General features: G+C 62.8%; 2 protein-coding genes and 1 long non-coding RNA gene across 6 annotated transcripts; 1 reads left to right on the top strand and 2 right to left on the bottom strand.

Annotated features, from left to right (window-relative positions):
* Nucleotides 1-63: 63 nt before the first annotated feature.
* Nucleotides 64-9,435, bottom strand: LOC135317151 (serine/threonine-protein kinase 10-like). 2 transcript variants are annotated; one of them, XM_064472911.1, is made up of 19 exons: nt 8,510-9,435; nt 7,476-7,640; nt 7,286-7,334; nt 6,917-7,066; nt 6,734-6,806; nt 6,145-6,339; nt 5,271-5,352; nt 5,075-5,185; nt 3,391-4,980; nt 3,115-3,273; nt 2,868-2,998; nt 2,166-2,289; nt 1,817-1,996; nt 1,584-1,713; nt 1,364-1,488; nt 1,095-1,280; nt 846-971; nt 630-743; nt 64-547 (listed from the first exon to the last, which is right to left on the bottom strand). In XM_064472911.1, exons 1-19 carry the CDS (start codon nt 8,654-8,656, stop codon nt 440-442), a joined length of 3,945 nt encoding a protein of 1,314 aa, XP_064328981.1. In that variant the 5' UTR covers nt 8,657-9,435; the 3' UTR covers nt 64-439. The 2 variants fall into 2 exon arrangements, with proteins under 2 accessions (XP_064328981.1, XP_064328980.1); XM_064472910.1 differs by having other exon boundaries at nt 3,115-4,980.
* A 4,022-nt stretch (nt 9,436-13,457) lies between these two features.
* Nucleotides 13,458-19,567, top strand: ARID5A (AT-rich interaction domain 5A). 3 transcript variants are annotated; one of them, XM_064472923.1, is made up of 7 exons: nt 15,153-15,209; nt 15,620-15,718; nt 16,571-16,736; nt 16,822-16,874; nt 16,968-17,065; nt 17,161-17,308; nt 17,582-19,567. In XM_064472923.1, exons 2-7 carry the CDS (start codon nt 15,659-15,661, stop codon nt 18,878-18,880), a joined length of 1,824 nt encoding a protein of 607 aa, XP_064328993.1. In that variant the 5' UTR covers nt 15,153-15,209; nt 15,620-15,658; the 3' UTR covers nt 18,881-19,567. The 3 variants fall into 3 exon arrangements, with proteins under 3 accessions (XP_064328991.1, XP_064328993.1, XP_064328990.1); XM_064472921.1 differs by lacking the exon at nt 15,153-15,209 and adding an exon at nt 13,458-13,565 and having other exon boundaries at nt 16,822-17,065; XM_064472920.1 differs by having other exon boundaries at nt 16,822-17,065.
* Nucleotides 19,027-20,995, bottom strand: LOC135317154 (uncharacterized). Its single transcript, XR_010376256.1, has 2 exons — nt 20,744-20,995; nt 19,027-20,372 (listed from the first exon to the last, which is right to left on the bottom strand). It is a non-coding gene; the product is annotated as an uncharacterized LOC135317154 (long non-coding RNA).
* Between the last annotated feature and the right edge of the window lie 502 nt (nt 20,996-21,497).

Raw genomic sequence — 21,497 nt, 5'->3', positions numbered from 1 at the left:
ACTGGTGGGGCACAAGATGACAGCGGTTAAGTAAAATAATCACAAACAGACTTTCTTCAAGAAACCATGTATTTCCTTGAGTTGCAATTCAGCTGAGGGGCGCTCTGCATGGGAAGCGCCAGCAGCCCCCTGTATCCACAGCTTGGAGACCGGTGGGGGAGACTTCCCTGAGGGACTTCTGGGGTGATTTGGGGTAGCAGCACCTGCTTCACCCCGGCCCCTCCGGTGCGGCGAGGGTGGGCTCGAACACAGCCACACCTGCCGTCCTCAGGATCTCATAACACGTCCTGCCCGGCTGCTCGGCCCCATGGCTCAGCACCCCCGGGGCGGCTGCCCCTCGTGCTGCCTTTGAGTTCCTTCACTCCCATCTCCCAGAAGAGCCGTGGGACCGGTCCCCAGGCAGCTGCCTGCCTTTCGCCCCCCGGTAAGTGGCGTAGTGTCAGGAGGGGAGGCGGAAGAAGCGGGTGATGATGTTGCTGCTGTGGGGGCCGTGCAGCCCTCCTCGCTGCCGCACCGGCAGCGAGTTCCCCAGTTCCTCCTCCAGCATCTGGAGAAAGAAAAGCAGTGCTGCCATGTCTCGTGTCACAGGGGCAAGAGCAGCCCTCTGTCAGACCCCCGCAACAGCTCACCTCCTTGCGGGCAGCCAGCCGTTGCTTCCACTCGCTGAGCTCCATGGCGTGCTCCTGGTCCAGCCGCTCCAGCTGCCGCCTCTCCTGCTCTGCCAAGAGGTGCATCTTCTCGCTCTGGGAGAGGGGAGGCGGAAACGGGAAGGAAGGTGCTCGAGGAGCGGTAGCAGGGGTGTGGGAAGCCCCTGGCGTGGGCAGGTTTGCAATGGCCCCTGGTACCTGCATCTGCTCCAGCTCTGCCAGACTCTCAGCCTGATGCTGCTGCAGCTGTTGCATCTGCTGCGCCTGCTGCTCCTGGTGCTGCTGCGCCTGCGCTCGCTGCCGCCTCTCCTCCTGCTGCATGAACTGCGGCGGGGGACAGCCCACGTCACCCTCCCTTTCCCCAAAAGCCGTCGGTTACAGCTTTTCAGGGCATTTCCCCGTACTTTGTGCTGGGGAGCCTCGTTGGCCCAGTCCAGGTCCTTGTACCTGCTTGGACATCTCCCTCTGCTTGGCCCCATTAGCCTCCTGGATCTTCAGGTTGTCTTTGAAAAGGGCCAGGCGGATTTTGGCATCGCAGCGCTGGCTTTTCAGCAGCTGAGCCCGCTCCTGTGCCTGCTGACTCCTCAGATCCTCCAGCAAGAGCTGGTGGAAACGGTTCATCCTCTCTGTCTCCTGCAGAAGGGGTGGGGGGTGAGCCAGGAGGGGGCTGGGAGGCCGCGGGGCTGGGGGAGCATCCCCAGCTGGTCCCACCTCACCTTCTCATGGCGCTTGCGGAGCTGCTGCCTCTGCAGCGCATGCTGCTCCTTCACCTGCTGCCTGAAGAGCTGGTACTTCTCCTGCAGGTGCCCTTGCTCCATGCTCCACACCACCGACTCGCGGGCTGCAGGGCAAGACCGCAGCACCGTGACCACCTCCAAAAACCCCCAGCTCCGCTCCCCAAGAACCCTCCATCCTCCTCCTCCCAGCCCAGCCCACCTCTCCTGAGGCTATGGATCTTGCTGATGCACTCCCAGTCAATGGACGTCATCTTCTTCTTGTGTTCCTGGACGACCCTCTGCAGGGCTGCGTTGAGTTCCTCCTGCTGCTGCTGCAGGAACCTCTGCTCCTGTGGTGGGCAACGGAGGGGCTTCATCCCAGCACCCAGGGGAGATGGTCCCCGGGCTCCCGCTGGCGCGGCGGGAGGAGCCAGTGCTGCCCCTGGCCCTCACCTCTCTCCCATTGCCCTTCAGCTCCTGCATCCTCCTCCCGCAGTCCTTCTCCTGGAGGGACTTGAGGCGCTTGGCCTCGTCTTGCAGCCTCACCGTGTACTCGAGCTCCCGGCGCTCCTTCAGCTGCCGGTAGTGCCGCTCCAAGCTCTCCACCTCCCGGTCGTAAAACTCCTTCTTGCGCTGCCATGTGGGTATGGTTACCGGGGACGCAGGGACCAGAAGAAGCAGCCACCAAAGCAACCAAACCCCCTCCCAGACCCTGGCATCTCCCAAAGTGGGACAACATCCCCCCAACATCACACGTGTCCCTCTCTGACTGTATCGTGGCACCAAGGGACCGTCCAGTTACCGTCATCTCCTGCTCGATGTGACGAAACATCTGCTCCCGCTGCTGGTGAAACTTCTGCTCCAGCTGGCTCTGAGCTCGTTGCTCTTCCTTCTGCAGCACTCGCAGCTCGCGGAGCTCCTGGCGCCTGAAAGTTTGGGGAGTCGGGGTGAGATGGGGCTGAAGGTGCCCCTGGAGGCACCTCTCTCTCCCGGGAAGGCTGACTTGTAGGTGGCTAAAGGAAGAGAGAAGCTCAGCCCTGGTGCAACATCATGAAGATTACTTTCTCCAGCAAGAAGGGAGATGATAGGATGCTGGTTAGGTCTGTGGTGGCCGTGCTCCCAAGCTCAGCTGATGTTGCTGCCCCTCCATCTCCCCCTTCATCCTTTCCTACTCCCCCTGGGTGACGTGAGAGCTTACGGGAGGGGGTCTTCCCTTCTTTCCTTAAGCTGGCTGCTGGACACACCAGATACGGGGCTGGGGAACGTTTTGGCTCCCCGTGTGTCCCCACTGCACAGCCCTGAGGATGCAGGGAAGGACTTGCTCATGCTCTCCTGCCAGAGAAGACCCCGGCCAGAGAGGCAGATGAGTTTTCCAAGCCTGGAAGCCAAGCACTTGTGCTTTGCACAGAACCCCACAGACCCATCCTCCCTCCCACACCCTCTCCCCCTTGTCCAGAAATGACGGGAGGTGCCTGGGGGCGCCTCCACTACCAGCATCACTCACCGAGCTGAGCGCACCATCTCATCCCTTGCCCCAGCCTTGCCGACAGTCCTGGCGGTCGTCACGCTCACCTCCTCCCCATCCACCACAAACCTCCGGGTTTTCTTGACTGTCCTTTGGAGTGAGGCAGGTTCCTGTGACCAGGAGCGATGGTTTGAGCTCAGATGGCCCAAAACTACGTAAACCCAACATAGGAGCCGATGCAAGAGGGGGCAGCTTCACATGGCCATGTTACCTGCGAGCTTCTCACCTGTTGGGCTTCCCCAGCAGAGGGGAAAGGCTGCGCTGCTGCGGGGAGGGCACCCGGACCGCGTACTTCTGCAGGGTTTTCCACAGGGCATGGCTCCTCCCCTTGCTTTGATGTGATGGATGGATCTGGCCTGTTCCCTGCTTCCCGTCCTGCCCACGCCTGGGAAGAGGTGTGGACAAGGGCAGCCTCGAAGCTCACGGTCTTTGTGGCCTTTGGATGTCCACCAAGGGCCTCCTGGGGCTCTGGCACTGCTCCGTAACCCTCCAAGCCACCCACCTCCTCTCCAGGTCCATCCCTTGGTGGTTCCTCAGGAGCTGGAGCAACCTGCACCCCGACTTCTCCAAGCTCTCCATCACTTCCATCTTGTCCTTTCCAGCCGCTCCCAGCTCCTGAGTGGTTGTCTCTGGGGCTGTTTTCCGCTTTCTCTTCTGTTTCTTCTTCAAGAGGCCCTGGGTTCTCCACGGGGAACACATCATTTGCTGAATTTTGGGCCTCCTCACTTGCAGGTCCCTCTCCTGCACATGCTGCAGAGGCTACCTCCGGTTCCTCTCCTGCCAGCATCACTTCTCCTGGGCTGGCTGCGTCTCCCACTGGTTTAAGGTCTCCAGTCAAACACACTTTTACAACATCCTCTTCCAATTTCAGTTCTGCTGGCACCAGGGCTTCCCTGGGAGAAGTTTCCACCCTGGTTTCAGTGTCATCTGTGGCTTCCTCCTCATTCCTTCCCACCTCTCGCTCAACCAGGATCAGGGAGTCAGTGATGGGCTCGCACACGGCCGAGTTTCTTTCCTCGTTGTTCCTCTCTCCAGCCTCTCCCAGACTGGCTGGAGGCTCCTGCCACTCCTTGAGAACATCTGACCCCACCACTGCCTCCTCCATCGCACTGGGCATCAGCAATTCTTCACCCTGTGGCACCCCCTTCTCCACCAGCTCAGTCTCCCCAGGCTCTCCAGCACCCTCAGGTCCCATGGGTGCCCTCCCTACTCCATCACCATCCTTCCCAAGGCCATCTTCACCCCCAGTGGGGCCAACCTCAACCTTCAGGACTAGTAATGACCGAGTAACCCGGTGCCGATGCTCCACCAGTGACTCGAAGCTCTGGGTTTTGGTCCCCGTGGTCCACAGGTCCAGAGCTGCCACCAGCCGCCCCACGGCCGAGCCTCTGCCCCAGTCCCCGTCTGTGGGTGCAGGCAGGGACAGTGAGTTACAAGTAGGGTCTCTGATTGATTCCTTTTTTGTATTGCTCTCGGGGGCCGAAACAGGGCTCAGTCGGGCTGCAAGCTGTCCCTCCGTGGGCGTTTCGGCCTCCGGTGATGAGTCGGCACGTTGGCTTTCCTCCTGGGGCTCTGCCTTGGGTCCAACCTGCTCTGCCTTCAGCTCTTGCTGTTCAGCAAGGTCTCCTGCCTGCTGTGGCCCCAGGGGGATCTCGGCCACGTTGCAGGGGGTCCCCAGAGGACTGGCCGCCTCCTTTCGACGCCCTTGAGTCTCTCCTTCTGCCTCTGCTAGGACTGATGTCCCTTCAGGAGCATCCAACGCTGTGATCTCCAGCCCACTGGGCTCTGCACCGTGCTGCTCCTTAGCTGTTTCTTGGGACTTCATCCCTCCAAAAAATGACCTGCGCCGCAGCAGCTTCAGAAACTCGGATGGCCTCTTTGCAGGGAGCCTCACAGAGCCCCCGGGCTCGGACCTCCTCCTCATGTGCTTCAAGAAGTCGGACGCTCCCTTGGTCCTGGGCTCTGCCACCGCCCAGACGTCGGATGGGACGCCCGGCTCCTCACCGACTCTCTCTGCTGCGTCCGGGGGCTGATGCTCATGGGGACCCCCTGGTGTCGGGGGGCAGGAGGACTCTCCATGCTCCTGCCCAGGCTGTGGGGTGGACAACGGGCGAGAGGTGAGGCTTAATGAGCTCATGGAAAGGGTTGGAGGGATCTTGCACCCCGGCTGGCCGCTACTCACGCACCAAGGGGACCGGACCTTCCTCCTCATCCTCTTCCTCCAGCACATCAGCCCGGGCTTCAGCCACCAGCTCCCGGAGCGGCCGCTTGTCAGAGATGCCGGCCACAAAGGGGTGCTGGGTGGGAGCGAGGGAGGTGAGTGGGACCAGCACCGGGGACGGGTCCCACCACCCTGGGCAGGTGGCGATGGGCGCTACCCACCTGCAGGAGCTGGCTGGCCGACCACCGTGCCTCAGGGCTCTTCTCCAAGGATTTCCTCAGGAAGTCCTTGAAGTCTTCAGACCTGTGGGAATGTCCCTGTGAGCACAGGGCCAGAAGCTCCCCGTCACCCCCACTGTGGACCCCACAGACCTTGGGGTGATGCCTGGGACACTCAGGCTCTGCTAGCACCTTGGCAGAAGGTCCCCACCCCAGTGCTGCCCACCACTGCCACCTTCTGCAGCAAAGGTGGGGTGATGGGAAGCCCATGGTGCCACCTCTGGAACTGGGCTTGGTGGAATCACAACCAGCATCACTTATGGACCAAGAGCCCACCCCATCTGCCCAGACATGACTTCAAGCAGGAGCTGCCCCATGGGACAACATCTCCCCCCATCACCAGCATTGAGGTGACATCTCAGATTCATAGAAACATTAAGGTTGGAAGAGACTTCCAGGATCAAGGCCAACTCCCAGCCCAACACCCCCAGGCTTCCTAAACCACGTCCCCAGGTGCCACAGCTAAATGTTGTTTGAACCCCCCCAGGGACGGTGACTCCCCCACCTCTCGGGGCAGCCTGTGCCAGGGCCTGACCGCTCTGGCAGGGAAGGCATTTCCCCTCATCTCCAACCTAAACCTCCCCTGACGCAGCTTGAGGCCGTTCCCTCTCGCCCTGTCACTGGTGACTTGGGAGCAGAGACCAGCCCCCCCCTCACTCCAGCCCCTCTCAGGCAGCTGCAGAGAGCGAGAAGGGCTCCCCTCAGCCCCCCCCTTCTCCAGGCTAAACCCCCCCAGCTCCCCCAGCACACTTGTGCTCCAGACCCTGCCCCAGCCCCGCTGCCCTTCTCCGGACAAAATCGCCGCACGGGCACTCACCACCTCTTGGGGTGACGCAGGGTGGGCGGCTGGGACTTGGCAATCTTCAGCAGCACCCGGAGGGGGTTCAGCTCGTGGTAGGGGGGCTCCATCTCGGCCATCTCAATCAGCGTGATGCCCAGCGACCAGATGTCAGCCTTGTAGCTATAGGGGCTCTCCTTGGACGTTTCACACTGCACCACCTCCGGGGCCATCCTGTGCGTGGCAGAGAGGGGAAGAGGTCCAGCCTGCCCCGGGACAGGGGCTAGTATCTCCCCCTGAAAGCAAACCCAGGTGCCGTCCCCTTCAGCTACAACCCTACAGGCAGAGGGGTGCAATTCAACCCCAACTCCTCCAACACCACCCGAGGAGGGCTTGCACCCACCAGCACCTCGCCTGTCCTCTGCCTACATAGTCTCATGCTACTGAGAAGCCCACCCTGGAGCCGGTGTTGGCTGGAGGAGGCAACGGGAGCTTTCTTGAGATGCTCCTGGTGTTGAGGAGATGGTTGCAAGCTTCCACAGGAGGAGCAGGATACCTGGGCTCCCCCCACCTTCCTGCCTGCTCTCCCAAACGCCACCACCCCCAGGGATTTCTGCCCCACACCTACCAGTACGGGGTGCCGATGAAGGACACCCTGCGCTGGACGGTGCTGGAGTTTTTGGCCGAGACGCCAAAATCGGCTGCAGAGCAGAAAGTGGCAGTTAGAGAGGATGCCTGGGGCAAAGCACCCCTGAGGCTTCACTCCCGGTCTCCCTCTGCCCCACGGAGCCCCAGTTCCCCTGGGACTCACCCAGCTTGACATCCCCGTCGAGGGTGAGCAGGACATTGCCAGCCTTCACGTCCCTGTGGATGATCTTGCAGCCGTGCAGGTACTGCAGCGCCAGCAGCAGCTGCTTGCAGGCCACTCGGATCTGCTCCTCCGTCAACCCTTTCTCCAGCTCTGCCATTAGCGCAAACGAACCCTGCCGCGAACGATGCCTCCTGCCCAGCACTCCCCGCAAAGCTGGGGGGCACCCGGAGGAAGGCTCACCCCAGCCCATCCTCCTTCCTGGAGGTGCTGCGCTAGCCCAGGACTCCCTTCCACACTGTGAGATCTGGCAATCCCACCCCAAACCCTCCGATGGCCGCACGCCAGCTGGAAAAAAAACCATTTATTTACCCAAGATCGCTGCATCCACAGCCCCTCCAGGACAAAACTCCACCAGAATCTGCAGGGAGAGGGTGTAGTCAAGGTTTCCCACCCTGGTCTGCAAACATGTCCCCTCCAGACCGAGTCCCCCAGCCCTGAGATGCCAGCAGGGCCCTGGTTCATGCCCAGGGTGGGGGGCCCAGCACCCTCCGCAGCTCACCCAGAGCCGCCCATCCCAGTAGAGCGCATCCAGCAGCTTGGTGATGTTGGGGTGGTCGCAACAAGCCAAGATCTCGATCTCCACCACGTAGTCCTCCAGCTCCTCCTCGCTCGGGGTGTCGATCACCTTGGCGGCCGCCAACGCCCCCGTGACCTTGTTCTGTGCCTGGGGGGGGGGGTTCACGGGGGCTCGTGGGGTACGAAAGGAGCAGCCCCGCAATTTTCAGCGAGGGGGAAGTTTGGCCCCGTCACAGCCCTCCCCAGGTGCTCGGTGCCGCTGAGCCAAATGCCGGGGACAGACACGGGGACCGTCACCAGAGCCAGGAGGGAGAGGGACGCGCGGCCGCTCCGTGTGGGGCTGGTGCGCAGATGCCCCCGGCGCGGCTGTGCCGCTCCGTGCACGGGCCCTGGAACATCCCGCTGTATCCCAAAACCCTCCGCAAGCTACGTCCTCCCACGGATGCCATATAGTGCCTGCAGGCACTGCCACAGCCAGCATCGACACAGGGGGCTCAGCAAACCCCCGCCAAGGGCCTTTGGGTGCTTCCACAGTGAAACCCCATCCCATGAGTGATACCAAGGCACTCGGCCGCCCTGAAAAAGCCAGAGAAGAGGGGATGGGTTTGGCCAGGGCAAGGACCATCGCTGCTGTGAGCCACCAGCCCCGGAAGGCAGCTGCTGCCGTGGCTCTGATGAGCAGCAAATTTGGGTTTCCTGTCGCGCTCAGGCTCTGCACCGTGGTTTCGGAGAAAAACATCCCCGTCTCAACCCCCTTGCTCCAACCAGGGAGGTAAACACCCGCAAGCAAATGGGCCGGCTCCAGGGACCAGTGGCTCTCCACGTACCGAAGGCTGGAGGTGGGCTGAGCCAGCGCCAGGTGAGGACCCCACCATCCTCCTCTAGAAATTTGGGGCTGTTTAGAGGCTTTTTACCTTTGTGCGTGCCGGAAGCGGCACAGTGCAAGGCAGCACTTAAAATAAAAACCATTTGCAAAACCCTCAGGGGCACGGGCAGCGTTTCAGGGTGCTCTCCTACCTTAAAGACCTTGCCAAAGGCGCCGTCGCCCAGCTCGCCCAGCACCAGCCAGGCCTCCTCGGGGTCAACATCCCGCCTGACGTGCTCGTACCGCCTCGGCGGCTTCTTCTTTTCCGTAAAGCCAAAAAGCCGCCGGAGAAAAGCCATCGGGCCACCTCCATGCAGAGAAAACGGGGCGGCTGGGCTCGAGCTCCTCCACCAAGTGCCTTCGCAGCCTCCGCTCTTCCTCCCCCCGCGGGCAGGAAGAGGCTGAGCGCTGCCCCGGCCCGTGCAGGATGTGCCACGAGATGGAGGTGCCAAAAAAGAAGATGCTTCACTCCATGCCTGTTGCACCCCACCCTTGGGTATCTTCAGGATGGGAGAAAGGGTTTGTGCTCACCCAGAGGTGCTGCCTGCACCCCTTCCACCCTCGCCAAAGGTGCTGCCTGCACCCCTGCCAAGCCCACAGGCGGGGTGTATTGGGGTCCCTGGGCATCCCTTTGCAGATAGACATTCCTTTAGGGTCGCAGGCACTGGTGTAGGTGCACAGCCCCGCGGATTTATGCGTCCACACACACACACATCCACGCCCAGCCTTGGCTGGGGCCAGCAGCAACAGGCTCTGTGCCTGGGCTGAGCTTAGCTAGGTCCCGTGGCTGCTGGGACAGCCCAGCTGACCTTGTTAAGCTCTCTTAGTGCCCCACGAATTAACTCTCCCTTGAAAGACCCTCACGGGCAGGCTGCTGCTCCCTGGTGCCACCGCGTTGGGGTGCAAGGTGTTGGTACCGTGGCTGCTGCCTCCTTTTCCAGCCCACAGCCCCCCTCTTGATGGGGGCACCCAAAGCCCCCACCCAGCACCCAGAGCGCTGCAGCAGCACCCAAACGCATCTGGCTCTGGCTGCTCCCCTAAATCAAGGTGGGTTTTTACCTCCTAAATAACCACACACACACACCCCCACCCCCGAGCCGGTGTGGGTGCAGCACCTCCCTGGTGCTGGGGGGGCTCAGCTTACGTGTGCTTCCCTGAAGAGGCTGTTTTCCCGGTGATTGCGCTGGTTAATCATGGGGTAATTAAATCCAGGGAGCTCTTTCACAGCTTTATGTTCGTAACCTACAGCATCAGGCTTCAGACTAGAGCCGCGTTCCTACACCAGCCCCCAAGGGGATTAACCCGCGGGAGGAGGCGAGTCCTGCAACCCCAAAGCCCCCCCAGACCCTGTGGGATCCCCAACGCTCTCGCCGCAGTTCATGCCCCAAAGGGCTGCGGGTGCCACCCCCAGCAGCCAGCCTTTGTTTTTCTTCTGTTTTTCCTTTTTCTTTTCTGTTTTCTTCTCTGTTTCCTTTTCCTTCTTCTCCTTTTCCTTCTTTTTCCTTTTCCTCCTTCTTCCTTTTCCTCCTCCTTCTTCTGCATTTCCTTTTCCTCCTTCTCCTTCCCCTTCCCCTTTTCCTTCCCCTTTTCCTCCTTCATTTCCCTTTCAGGCAGGGCTTTGCACGCTGGCTGAGCCCTGACACCTTTCAATGCACCGATGGCCGCTATCACCCCAGCGACGTCTTTCAACCTCGTAATTCCCCTTTTCCTCCAGCATCTCTTCTATGGGATTGAAAAATACCGACCCCCCACCCCAGGAAGAAGCTTTTCCTCAACTCCTGTCGGAGTGGAGACCCTCAGGGGCCCGATCCCCCCCCCAGGGGCGCTCAGCCCACCCCCCCAGGAGCCTGAAATTCAATATATTCCCACCAGGCGAGCAGAGCCGATGGTGAGTCCCCGCAGGCTGGAGCACGCAAGCACCAACAATTGCGCAAGGGGAAACTGAGGCAGGGGACCCCGTCCCCTGCCCCCCTCCCCAGCCTTCAGACCCCCCCCCAGTTCTACTCGAATAGAAACCAAAGCCAGGAATAGAAACCCAAGTGGGGGTTTTTTTGTTGGTTGGTTTTTTTTTTAACCCTTTTTCATTAAATCACGTTGTTATTATTAAGAAGGCAGGTGCATTCCTGGAACGAAAGGGTTAATGTCACCCTCAGATTCCTTCACCCCTTACTCTAGCCCGGGGTGGGGGGACAGTAGCCAGATCCCCCCCCAACCTCCCCCGGCTTCTGCTTTCTCCGGCTGTTGGCCCAAAATGAGTCACCAGGGGATTTTTCTTTTTTCTTCTTTTGGGGCTCTTTCACAAGCCAGGGGGGGGGGATTCTTGGGGGGATGCTACGGGATTGAGCACCCATGGGTGCCCTCCAGGAGCCCCCAGTCCTGCCCCAATTGTCTCCCACTTATGGGTGGCTTCGGTCCCATGGGACTGGGGTGGCCAAAATGGGGACAAGGAACAGTGTCCCGGGGAAGCGGTACCCAGCTCTCGGGGCTCCGTCCCCTTGGCAGGATGATACCCGGCACCGGAGACACCGGGGACACCGGGGACACCGTCCCCTTAGCAGGATGATGCCCGGCACTGGGGACACTGGGGACACCAGGGACACCGTCCCCTTGGCAGGATGATGCCCAGCACCGGGGACACTGGGGACACCAGGGACACCGTCCCCTTGGCAGGATGATCCTCAGCACCGGGGACACTGGGGACACCAGGGACACCATCCCCTTGGCAGGATGATGCCCAGCATCGGGGACACTGGGAACACCAGGGACACCGTCCCCTTGGCAGGATGACGCCCAGCACCGGGGACACCGGGGACACCAGGGACACCGTCCCCTTGGCAGGATGATGCCCAGCACCGGGGACACTGGGAACACCAGGGACACCGTCCCCTTGGCAGGATGATGCCCAGCACCGGGGAACCGGGGACACCAGGGACACCGTCCCCCTTGGCAGGACGATGCCCAGCACCGGGGACACTGGGGACACCGTCCCCTTGGCAGGATGATGCCCAGCACTGGGGACACTGGGGACACCGTCCCCTTGGCAGGATGATGCCCAGCACTGGGGACACTGGGGACACCGTCCCCTTAGCAGGATGATGCCCAGCACTGGGGACACCGGGGACACCGTCCCCTTGGCAGGATGATGCCCAGCACCGGGGACACTGGGAACACCAGGGACACCGTCCCCTTGGCAGGATGATGCCCAGCACCGGGGACACTGGGAACACCAGGGACACCGTCCCCTTGGCAGGATGATGCTCAGCACCGGGGACACTGGGAACACCAGGGACACCGTCCCCTTGGCAGGATGATGCTCAGCACCGGGGACACTGGGAACACCAGGGACACCGTCCCCTTGGCAGGATGATGCCCAGCACCGGGGACACTGGTGACACCAGGGACACCGTCCCCTTGGCAGGATGATGCCCAGCACCGGGGACACTGGTGACACCAGGGACACCGTCCCCTTGGCAGGATGATGCCCAGCACCGGGGACACTGGTGACACCAGGGACACCGTCCCCTTGGCAGGATGATGCCCAGCACCGGGGACACTGGTGACACCAGGGACACCGTCCCCTTGGCAGGATGATGCTCAGCACCGGGGACACTGGGGACACCAGGGACACCGTCCCCTTGGCAGGATGATGCCCAGCACCGGGGACACTGGGGACACCAGGGACACCGTCCCCTTGGCAGGATGATGCTCAGCACCGGGGACACTGGGGACACCAGGGACACCGTCCCCTTGGCAGGATGATGCCCAGCACCGGGGACACTGGGAACACCAGGGACACCGTCCCCTTGGCAGGATGATCCTCAGCACCGGGGACACTGGGGACACCAGGGACACCGTCCCCTTGGCAGGATGATCCTCAGCACCGGGGACACTGGGGACACCAGGGACACCATCCCCTTGGCAGGATGATGCCCAGCACCGGGGACACTGGGGACACCGGGGACACCGTCCCCTTGGCAGGATGATGCTCAGCACCGGGGACACTGGTGACACCAGGGACACCGTCCCCTTGGCAGGATGATGCCCAGCACCGGGGACACTGGGGACACCAGGGACACCGTCCCCTTAGCAGGATGATGCCCAGCACCGGGGACACTGGTGACACCAGGGACACCGTCCCCTTGGCAGGATGATGCCCAGCACCGGGGACACTGGGGACACCGGGGACACCATCCCCTTGGCAGGATGATGCCCAGCACCGGGGACACTGGGAACACCGGGGACACCGTCCCCTTGGCAGGATGATCCTCAGCACCGGTGACACTGGGGACACCGGGGACACCGTCCCCTTGGCAGGATGATGCTCAGCACCGGGGACACCGGGGACACCGTCCCCTTGGCAGGATGATGCCCAGCACTGGGGACACCGGGGACACCAGGACACCGTCCCCTTGGCAGGATGATGCCCAGCACCGGGGACACCAGGGACACCGTCCCCTTGGCAGGATGATGCCCAGCACCGGGGACACCGGAGACCCGGGGACACCGTCCCCTTAGCAGGATGATGCCCGGCACCGGGGACACCGGGGACACCAGGGACACCGTCACCTTGGCAGGATGATGCTCAGCACCGGGGACACTGGGGACACCGGGGACACCATCCCCTTGGCAGGATGATGCCCAGCACCGGGGACACTGGGGACACCAGGGACACCGTCCCCTTGGCAGGATGATGCCCAGCACCGGGGACACCGGGGACACCAGGGACACCGTCCCCTTGGCAGGATGATGCCCAGCACCGGGGACACCGGGGACACCAGGGTCACCGTCCCCCTTGGCAGGATGATGCCCAGCAAAGCCACCCTCGAGGGGGACCAGGACCACGATCCCACAAGCACCCCGGCCACCGGGACCCAGCTGTGTCCCCAGGACCGCGGCGGACCCCGGTGGCACCGCGGCTGCGTCGCCAGCCCCGGGGGGGGCTCGGGCTGGAAAGTCCGGCACAGTCATTCAGCGCGGTGCCGGGCAGCCGCTGGGTGAGAACCCCAAAAAGCCCGGCCGTTCCAGTAACGAAAGAGTCAATTGCACACGCAAACACACACTCGCACACGCACCCGCACACGCCACTTCCCTGAGTGGGGGATGACTCATCCCCCCAGCCCGTCATCCCCGGTACCGTAACACCAGCAAACCACAGAGCTCTTCCTCCGGCCGCGCCGATGAGCCGCCCGGCCTTCGCCTCCTGAGCCGGTGAGTCCCGGGGGGTCCCGGAGTTGGGAAGGGTGGGGGATCCTGTCACTCGCCACGAGCCACGTGTCACCCTGCCTCGCCACACTCCCCCCCCCCACCTCACCCCATCCCACCGCCGCCGAGCTGAGACTGGCTGAACTCGGCACATGCCAGGGCGGCGAGGCCGGGAAATCATCCGGAATCCCAAAACCCTGTAGAAAAGGGGGACCCACCCCAACCCCACGGTGACACCCGTGACCACCCCCACCCACTCCAAACTCCTTCTCCCACTCCCCCCACCCCCCCCCAGGGTCCCTTCGCCCAGCGCTGGGTGATGTAAGGGGGTTATTTTCCCTCCCGGCGGCGGCGGCGCGGGCCGGGGAAGGGATGACTTCAACCCATTACTCACCCACCGTAATGGCTTGGCACCGCTCCCGCGCTATTCCTAGCCGTGACGCTCGGCCCTTCGCTCCAACCTCCGCCACGCTCCGGGCCGGCCGGCAGCGCCGGGACGCCGCTCACCGGCAATTTGGGCCCAAACGCCCAAAATTTGGCTTAACAGAAAGGGATTTTGATAACGAGGACGAGCCCCGAAGGGGAACCGAGGGGTCTGCAGGCGGTCGAGCGGCGGGTGGGATGAGTTTGTCCGGTCTCAGCCCGCTCCAGCCCAGCTTTCGCGGAGCGATGCCGCGGTTTCTCGACAGCGCCGGGGAAGTGCCGCCCCCGCCACCGAAGTGCCGTTAATTATTAGCGCGTTAAACGCCTAATTGCAGCCCGGCCGTCGCCTTCAGCCACCCCAAATGTCCTGCTCAAAGCTCACCCGCCGCCCGCTTTGGTGCGGCGCAGCTCGTTCCCTCCAGCTTGACTTGCTTTGCCCCAAATCCGCCGCTTTTCACCCCAAAAGCCCCGGTCGCTGTGTGTCATGCCCCGTGTGTCTCACACGCACACACACCCCCGGTTTCCTGCGTTTTCGGAGCGATACCAGAAAAGGAGGAAATCACGTCAGTGCCGTCGCCGCACTCGCGGTGCCGGGAACCAAATCTGAGCCGGCAAAATCACGGCCGGGGCCCGGCGCCGCGGCCGCTCCGCGCACGCACGGGACACGCGTGTTTCGCCCGCCCTTGCACACGCGCGCGCACGTGTGCCCGCCTGCCCCCGAGGCCGCCCGCACCCACGTGCACGCGCCTGCGCTCGCGCGTGCTCGCCCGGGGCTCACGCGCACGCGCGTGTTGCCACACGTATGCCCCCCCCCCCCCCCCCACGAACACGCCCGGGCGCGCGTGCCCGCCCCGCCCCGCGCGTTTACCCACGCGCGCCCCCGCCTTCCACGCGCAAATGCACGACGCGCGTGAGCACGCGTGCAAGCCTGCCTACGGGGGACGCGCGCGCCCCGGGCACCGGCAGCCACGCGTGCGTACGCGCGCGGGCCCCGCCCACGCGTGCACGCGCCCCTTGCACACGCGTGTGCACAAGGCTGCACGACTACACGCAGCGCTCGCTCGTAGGACTACAACTCCCAGCATGCCCTTCGCCCGGGCAGAGGGAGGGGGGACGAGCAGCTCGGCTGGCCAATAGGATGAGGGGGCGTGGCAGCTCCACCCAATAGATGGCGAGGGGGCGTGGCGGTCCCGCCCCTCGGGCTGTCGCATGGCGCGGCGGCGGCGGGTGAGCGGGACCGGGATGGGGCACGGGGGGGGGGGGGCGGGGGGACCACAGACCGGAGAGGGTCTCGCGGGGGGGCGGGGGCACGGAAGGGAGTGGGGTGCCCCCCCCTCCCCCCGTTCCTCAGTTTCCCCTATTTGGTACCCCCTTTTTTCCCCATTTTTCCACGGTTTTCGGTTTTCCCCCCAAAAAGTAGGCGGGGGGTGAAGGGAGGGGGAATTTGGGGTGTCAAGGGGGTACCGACCCCTAAATTTCGGGGTGGGGACACCGAAATCGACCGGACGGTGCCTGGCGGGTACCGCTGTGGCCCAAATCATCCCAATTTACCCTCAATTTTTTTCTTGAGGGGAGGAACAACAATTCGGGGTGTCTCACACCCCCCCCCCCCCCCCCCCCCCATTTTTGCCTTGCAGGACCCCTCCTAAAATCAAAGACGACCACGTCCCCCCCCCATGGAGGACAACCAAGCCCAGCGACAAGAACCCCAAGACCCCGCCGCCGCCAAGCCGGCGGTGAGTGCCGCACCCCGGTGGTTTATTTTTTTTTGAGGGGGGAGACGATGCTGACACCACCCTCCCCCCCAAAATTTTAGGGGGGGATGAGGTGCTCGGGGGGTGGGGGGGGTGAGCATCACTTTTGCCGCCTGTGAAAGCGAGGATGAGGAAGAGAAGGGTGAATTTCCCAGCATTGGGGGGGGGGAACATACCCAAAACAGGGCATTTTTGGGGGCTCCCTTACAGCAAGAAATGACACTTCCCCCCCCCCCCCAACGCAGCTTCTGATTTTTCTAATTATTTTTTCATCCCGATGGAGGGGGGGGTTTAGGTTTTGCCGCGCTGGACCCCCTCCCCCCGCCCTCCAGCGGCTTATTTTTTTCAAAAGAAAAAAAAAAAAACAACCAACAAAACCTCAAAATAGTTCAGCCGTTAAAATACCGCGTCTGTCACGAGCAGTTAAAAGAATAGAAAGAAGAAGAAGAATTAAAAAAAAAATAAATAAATAAAGTACTTGGGAGCCGAGCAGCTGCTTTGCCCAAAAATAGCAACAAGTTTTATAACTCCGGAAAATGTAGAACAAACAAACGAGAAACATTTTTAGCTGAGAAAGGCGGCGGCGGGGGGTGGGGGGGAGGATGAATTTCTGCCCGTCTGTTTTCCTGGAAGCCGTTCCTCGTGTTCTCGCACGGTTCCAGCGCTTTGACCAAGTTGGCCGGCGGCCCGGGCTGCCGGCTAACGAACCGCGAGCTCGTTAAATGCCTTCGGGTTGGGAAGCATGCGCGGGGCTGGCGGTGGAGGGGGCTGCTTGGGTGCTTCTGCTCTGCCGCAGTTTCCCCTTGGGCTCCTTCTGACCCCCGTGTCCCGCAGGAGGCTCCGGTCCCGGAGGATGGCTCCGAGCAGGAGAAGCCGGCGGAAGAAGCGACAACCGGCGGCGAGAAGGAGGAGGAGGAGGCTTTCCTCGTCAGCCTCTACAAGTTCATGAAGGACCGACACACGCCCATCGAGAGGATCCCCCACCTCGGCTTCAAGCAGAGTACGTCCCCCACCGGGGCTGGGAGGAGCCGCCATGGCGAGCGCCGCGTCCCCCTGACCCCTCAGCATCTCCTCTTTATTTCCAGTTAACCTCTGGAAGATCTACAAAGCCGTGGAGAAACTGGGAGCCTACGAGCTGGTAAGCAACGGCCCCTGGGTGCCGGGGTGTCCCCTGGGTGCCGGGGTGTCCCCTGGGTGCCGGGGGGGGGCTAACCCATCCCTCCCGCCACAGGTGACGGGGCGACGGCTCTGGAAGAACGTCTACGATGAGCTGGGGGGCAGCCCCGGCAGCACCAGCGCGGCCACCTGCACCCGGCGGCACTACGAGAGGTAGGGGACGAGCCAGGGGGTCTCGCTCTGTGCCTCGGTTTCCCCTCCCGGCGCCGGTTCTCACCGCTGCCCCCCCACTCCGCTCGCCCCCGCAGGCTGGTCCTCCCGTACGTGCGGCATCTCAAGGGGGAGGACGACAAGCCTCTGCCCCCCAGCAAGCCCCGCAAGCAGTACAAGGTCTCCAAGGGTGCCGAGACGGGCGAGAAGAGCAAGAGGGCCAAGAAGGAGAAGGGCCGGGAGCAGGTGCGCGGCCCCCCACCGAGCCCGGCTCAAGCGGCTCCGCTTTGGGTGCAGCCCCCGAACCCCAACAGCAGCCCCCGTGTCTGTCCCTCGCCGGGGGGACCCACTGGGGTGCCCAGGGAAGGGCAAGGAGGGATGCGGCTGGCTGGGGAAAGAGGAGAGCGGAGGAGGGCGTGAGGGCAGCCAGAGTTGGGGAGGGGGCCGGGGGGAGCTGGGACCCCACATGGGGATGTGGCAGCGCCCGGCACCCATACCCCAAATCCCTTCTGCTTGCAGATGCTTCCAGACAAGGCGAAGCCGGAGGCAGCAGCCGGCCCAGAGGATGCGCGGGACGCCCCGGAGCGGGGCCAGGGGGCGGAGGGATGCTCCAGTCCGGTGGTCCCGGCCCCGAGCCCCTCAGGGGCATGTCCCAGCTCCTGCAGGACCCACACTGAAACCTACAAGCGCCTTTTCTCCAGTTTCTACTCCAAAGGCAACCACCCCATCATGTCTCCCCTGGCCAAGAAGAAGCTGCTGGCCCAGGTGAGCAAGGCAGAGTCCTTGCACTGCCACAAACGCCACTGCCCCGAGGGCCGGCGGCCGGCGAGCAATGCTGGCCCCGGCCCCAGCCCCGAGCTCCCCCGGCCGGCCACTGGCCCCCGCCTCGATGAGCAGAGGAGCCCGGAGCCACCGGGGGCGGCTGAGGATACAGCTCCAAGCGTCGGGAGTGAGGTGGGACCCACCCCCAGCGCATCCCCCAGCGGGAGAGACAGCCAGCCCTGCCCGCGGGCTGAGGAGGGGGGCCTGGCGCCCACCACCACCTTCACCGGCTGCTTCCACGCCTACCGCAACGAGGTGCTGAAGCCCATCAGCTGCCATCCCCTCTGGGGGTGTTTCTCCAACTTGAAGGATTTTTTGGAGCCACCTTCCACCTTCCCATCGCGATCCGAGGAGCCAGAGCAGCCCCAAGACCTGCGGAGCAAAGCGGGGCAGTCGTGGAGCAGGGAGAGCCGGCGAGCGGCCACCTGCGCCGCCGTCAAAGCCTGCTGGGTGCCCCCTGGAGCCGGCTTCGCCCCCGCCGCGCCCCGGGGCAAGCGCAGCCGGGAGGAGGAAGCAGCTTTTGGCCCCAGGGGGAAGTTACGTGCCCTCTCCCCCTTCGTCAAGGAGGCGGACGGCAGGGACACGGGCGCCGGCTCGCCCAGGGGCCAGCAAGGGCTGGCTAAACCCAAGGCCGTGGTGGCCAGCCCTGGCTATGCTGCGCCGCTGCCGCAAGCCCCGGACGTTTACAAGGGAGCGATGCTGCATTTCCCGGCGAGCTTCAGCAACCCGCTGGAGCACCTCAAAACCCAGGGGGTGCCGGTGGCACCGTCCCTCTCCGTCAACCCCTTCATCATCCCCGCATTCCCCAGCCCTTTGGTAGCCGCCTCCACGCAGCCCTCCGACCTGTGCCGGCCGCTGGCGACTGGCCCCGGGCACTACCCGGCCTCCTACGAGAGCTCGCTGCGGCACCAGCTCTACCCGGCGGCGACGTGGCACAGCCAGCCTGCCTACGCCTCCCCACACGTGCCTGCCTTTCACCACCACACCAAGCTGTAGCGCTTCCATCCTGCTCCGGATCAGCCTCGCTCCCCGCGGAGGAAGGAGCCGGCTGGGAGGCCGCGCTGAGCCGGGCAGCGAGGCGCGTGCGGAAGCCGCTCGCCGCTGCAGAGCCTGCGGCCACAGGACTGGGAGGAGACGATGTGGACTGTGTCATTTTTACTCTTGATTTTAGAGCTGTTTGTATCTGACATCGTTATGCCGGTGGCTTAACTACCAGTATCACAAGGTTATATATATTATATATATATATATACATACACACATAAAAGAAAAAAGGGGGGGGGGATCAAAATGAGTTGCAGAGGTTTCTGTTTTGCGAGCGATACCGTGCCCTGGCGCGGTTTCACACGATGTGGCAAGAGGCTGAGCCGCGTGATGGTTGTTCCCGTCCCGCCGTGCCAGGGACGCTCGGCCACGCCCTGGTTCAGAGCCCCCGGCCGCCTCACACCACGCGATGCATTTTGGTTTTTCATTACGTTGCCTCCATCCAGGGCTCCGCAGGGTTTTCTGGGGGCTTTTTTTAGGGGTTTGGGACTGCGGCGAGTGGCCACGGCGTTGGGTGGCTGCCTGGAAAGCGCTCCGGCCGCTCCGCTCGCTGCTGCTGCGCCCCGCGAACAGCCGCAGCGGCCGAGCTGGTTGCAGAGGCAGCGCCTAAAATAAAACTGGCCGGATGGTCCCAACCTGGCACTGTCTGGGGTGTCCTTGATTTCTCGGATCGGGGCAGGGTTTGGGGGGATCATCACCCTAAGCGTGGAGCCCCAGAGGTGTTTCGTGATGCCGTGGGGATGGGTTGAGATCCGCCTCTGGGCCCACCCCGATTCCAGGGGGAAGGAGGTGTTTTTCTGCATCAGTTTTGGGGGAATCGCAGCCGTTTCGTGGAGCAGCCACGCTTCCAAGCGTGGACCGGCCCAGCAACATCTCCAGGTGCTTTTTGCCTCCAGACAAGCTGTTGCGACCAGCCTAAAAGGCTTCGTCAGAGCTACAGGACTTGCTTTTCTCACGCCGGCTGCTCCCCACAAGCGCATCCGCTCACCGCCCTCCTGGGCGCCTCGCCACAAGCCATCGAAGCCGAAGGGGCAGGGGGACGGTGGCACTTGCTCGTCCCCAGAGAGGGTTACGGCTTCAGGTGGAGCGGGAGCAGTAAGTCAGCTCTTAAACCACTCCTGCTATATCCATGGAAAGGAAAAGCTTTGGGATAGAAATTGGAAGAGGAGACTTAGCCCCAGGCAGCCCTGGTCACTGCACAATGCTTTTAGCATTAGACTCATCGAGAAGAGCAGCATCACTGGCCCAACCACGCCTGGATCCGCCAGCCTGGACATCAGAAAGGTTTAATAACCGGTTTAAGCCTGGTTTGTGAGTGAGGACGTGGCCACAGAGCTTGAAGAGCTGCCTCCGCACCTGGGAGCGAGGGCACCGGAGATGCCACATTCCTACGGGTGTCTCAGCTTATTATTGGAATTGCAGCAGAGAAACTGTGCCTTCAAGCCTGGAAAAAGAGTTGAGCTGCTTAAAAACACTGCAGGTCAGCAGCAGACCCTCGTTTTTAGCAGACGCGCTTGTGTCCGTGCGCACCGCGGGTGCCAGAGCGGAGGCCAAGTTCCTCCCGGCTGCGGTCCCATCGCTGCCGCCTCGGGGGAAGGCACCACATTTAGTGGCTTCCCGCAGGCAAAGCCCCTACGCCAGGGGCTCGCTCAGCCTTGGGGTTCAAGGTCATCCCACACCCACGCCCTTCCCTGTGGGGAACTGCCTGGGCTGAACCCAGATTGCTGGTTTTTCCCCCCCACAAATCCCCAGGGAAAAGGGAAGAAAGGGTCTGGGGTGCTGGCAAAGCTCAGCACGCTCAGGATCGCTACTCACCAGCAGCCCCGTGTGCGAGGGGCTACGAAGGCAAAGCAGGACAGTCCCCAAAGAGCCGGACAGTGTCTGGAGCCCGGGAGGGGTTGGAGGGACTCGGGGCATCTCCCTCTTCTCACGACGAACCAAAGCGGACAGCGGTTCTTGTCCTGCAACAAACACCCTGCCTCTGCCGTGGTGTGCGCCATCCCGGCGAAGCTGAACCAAAAAACAGGATCTTCTCACGAGCCGGCAGGATGAGGAAGTGAGCGGAGATTTCGGAAACGTGCCTGCCCTCGGGGGGAGCACGGGGCCGCCCCAACACCATGGGTCTCCGTCTGCCAAGAATCACGCTCCCCGAAAGCATCTCCGCCGGCAAGCGTTGCCATCACGCCCTGCGTCCCTCCAGGGAAGCAAGAGCCAAGGGCTTGGGGCGCAGCAGAGCCGCAGAGTGCCACAGAGACATCAACATCAAGAGTGTTGGGATTATCCCCGAGAGCCACAAAAAGACCCACCAATTCACAGCCTTAAGCTCTGTCCTGTGAAAATAAGCCCCAGAGCCCAGTGACAGCGCCGGGGAGGGGAACACTTGGCCTGAGCCCTGGCAAACCACACCCTCGATGGTGCCGAACTCGGGCTCATCTCATCCTCTCAGCACCTTTGCGTCGCCCCTTCTGCTGCTTCCCTTGTTTCAAGCACAAGCTGCCCAGGTGCCCAGCCCTACCCCTCCTTGCTGAGGCACAGGCAACTGTAAAGCTTAACCTTAATTTGCCCTGAG

Source organism: Phalacrocorax carbo, chromosome 24, assembly GCF_963921805.1.
Source record: "Phalacrocorax carbo chromosome 24, bPhaCar2.1, whole genome shotgun sequence".
Taxonomy (NCBI): domain Eukaryota; kingdom Metazoa; phylum Chordata; class Aves; order Suliformes; family Phalacrocoracidae; genus Phalacrocorax; species Phalacrocorax carbo.
Note: the sequence above shows the minus strand (reverse complement) of the source record. Positions and strands in the feature narration are given on the sequence as shown.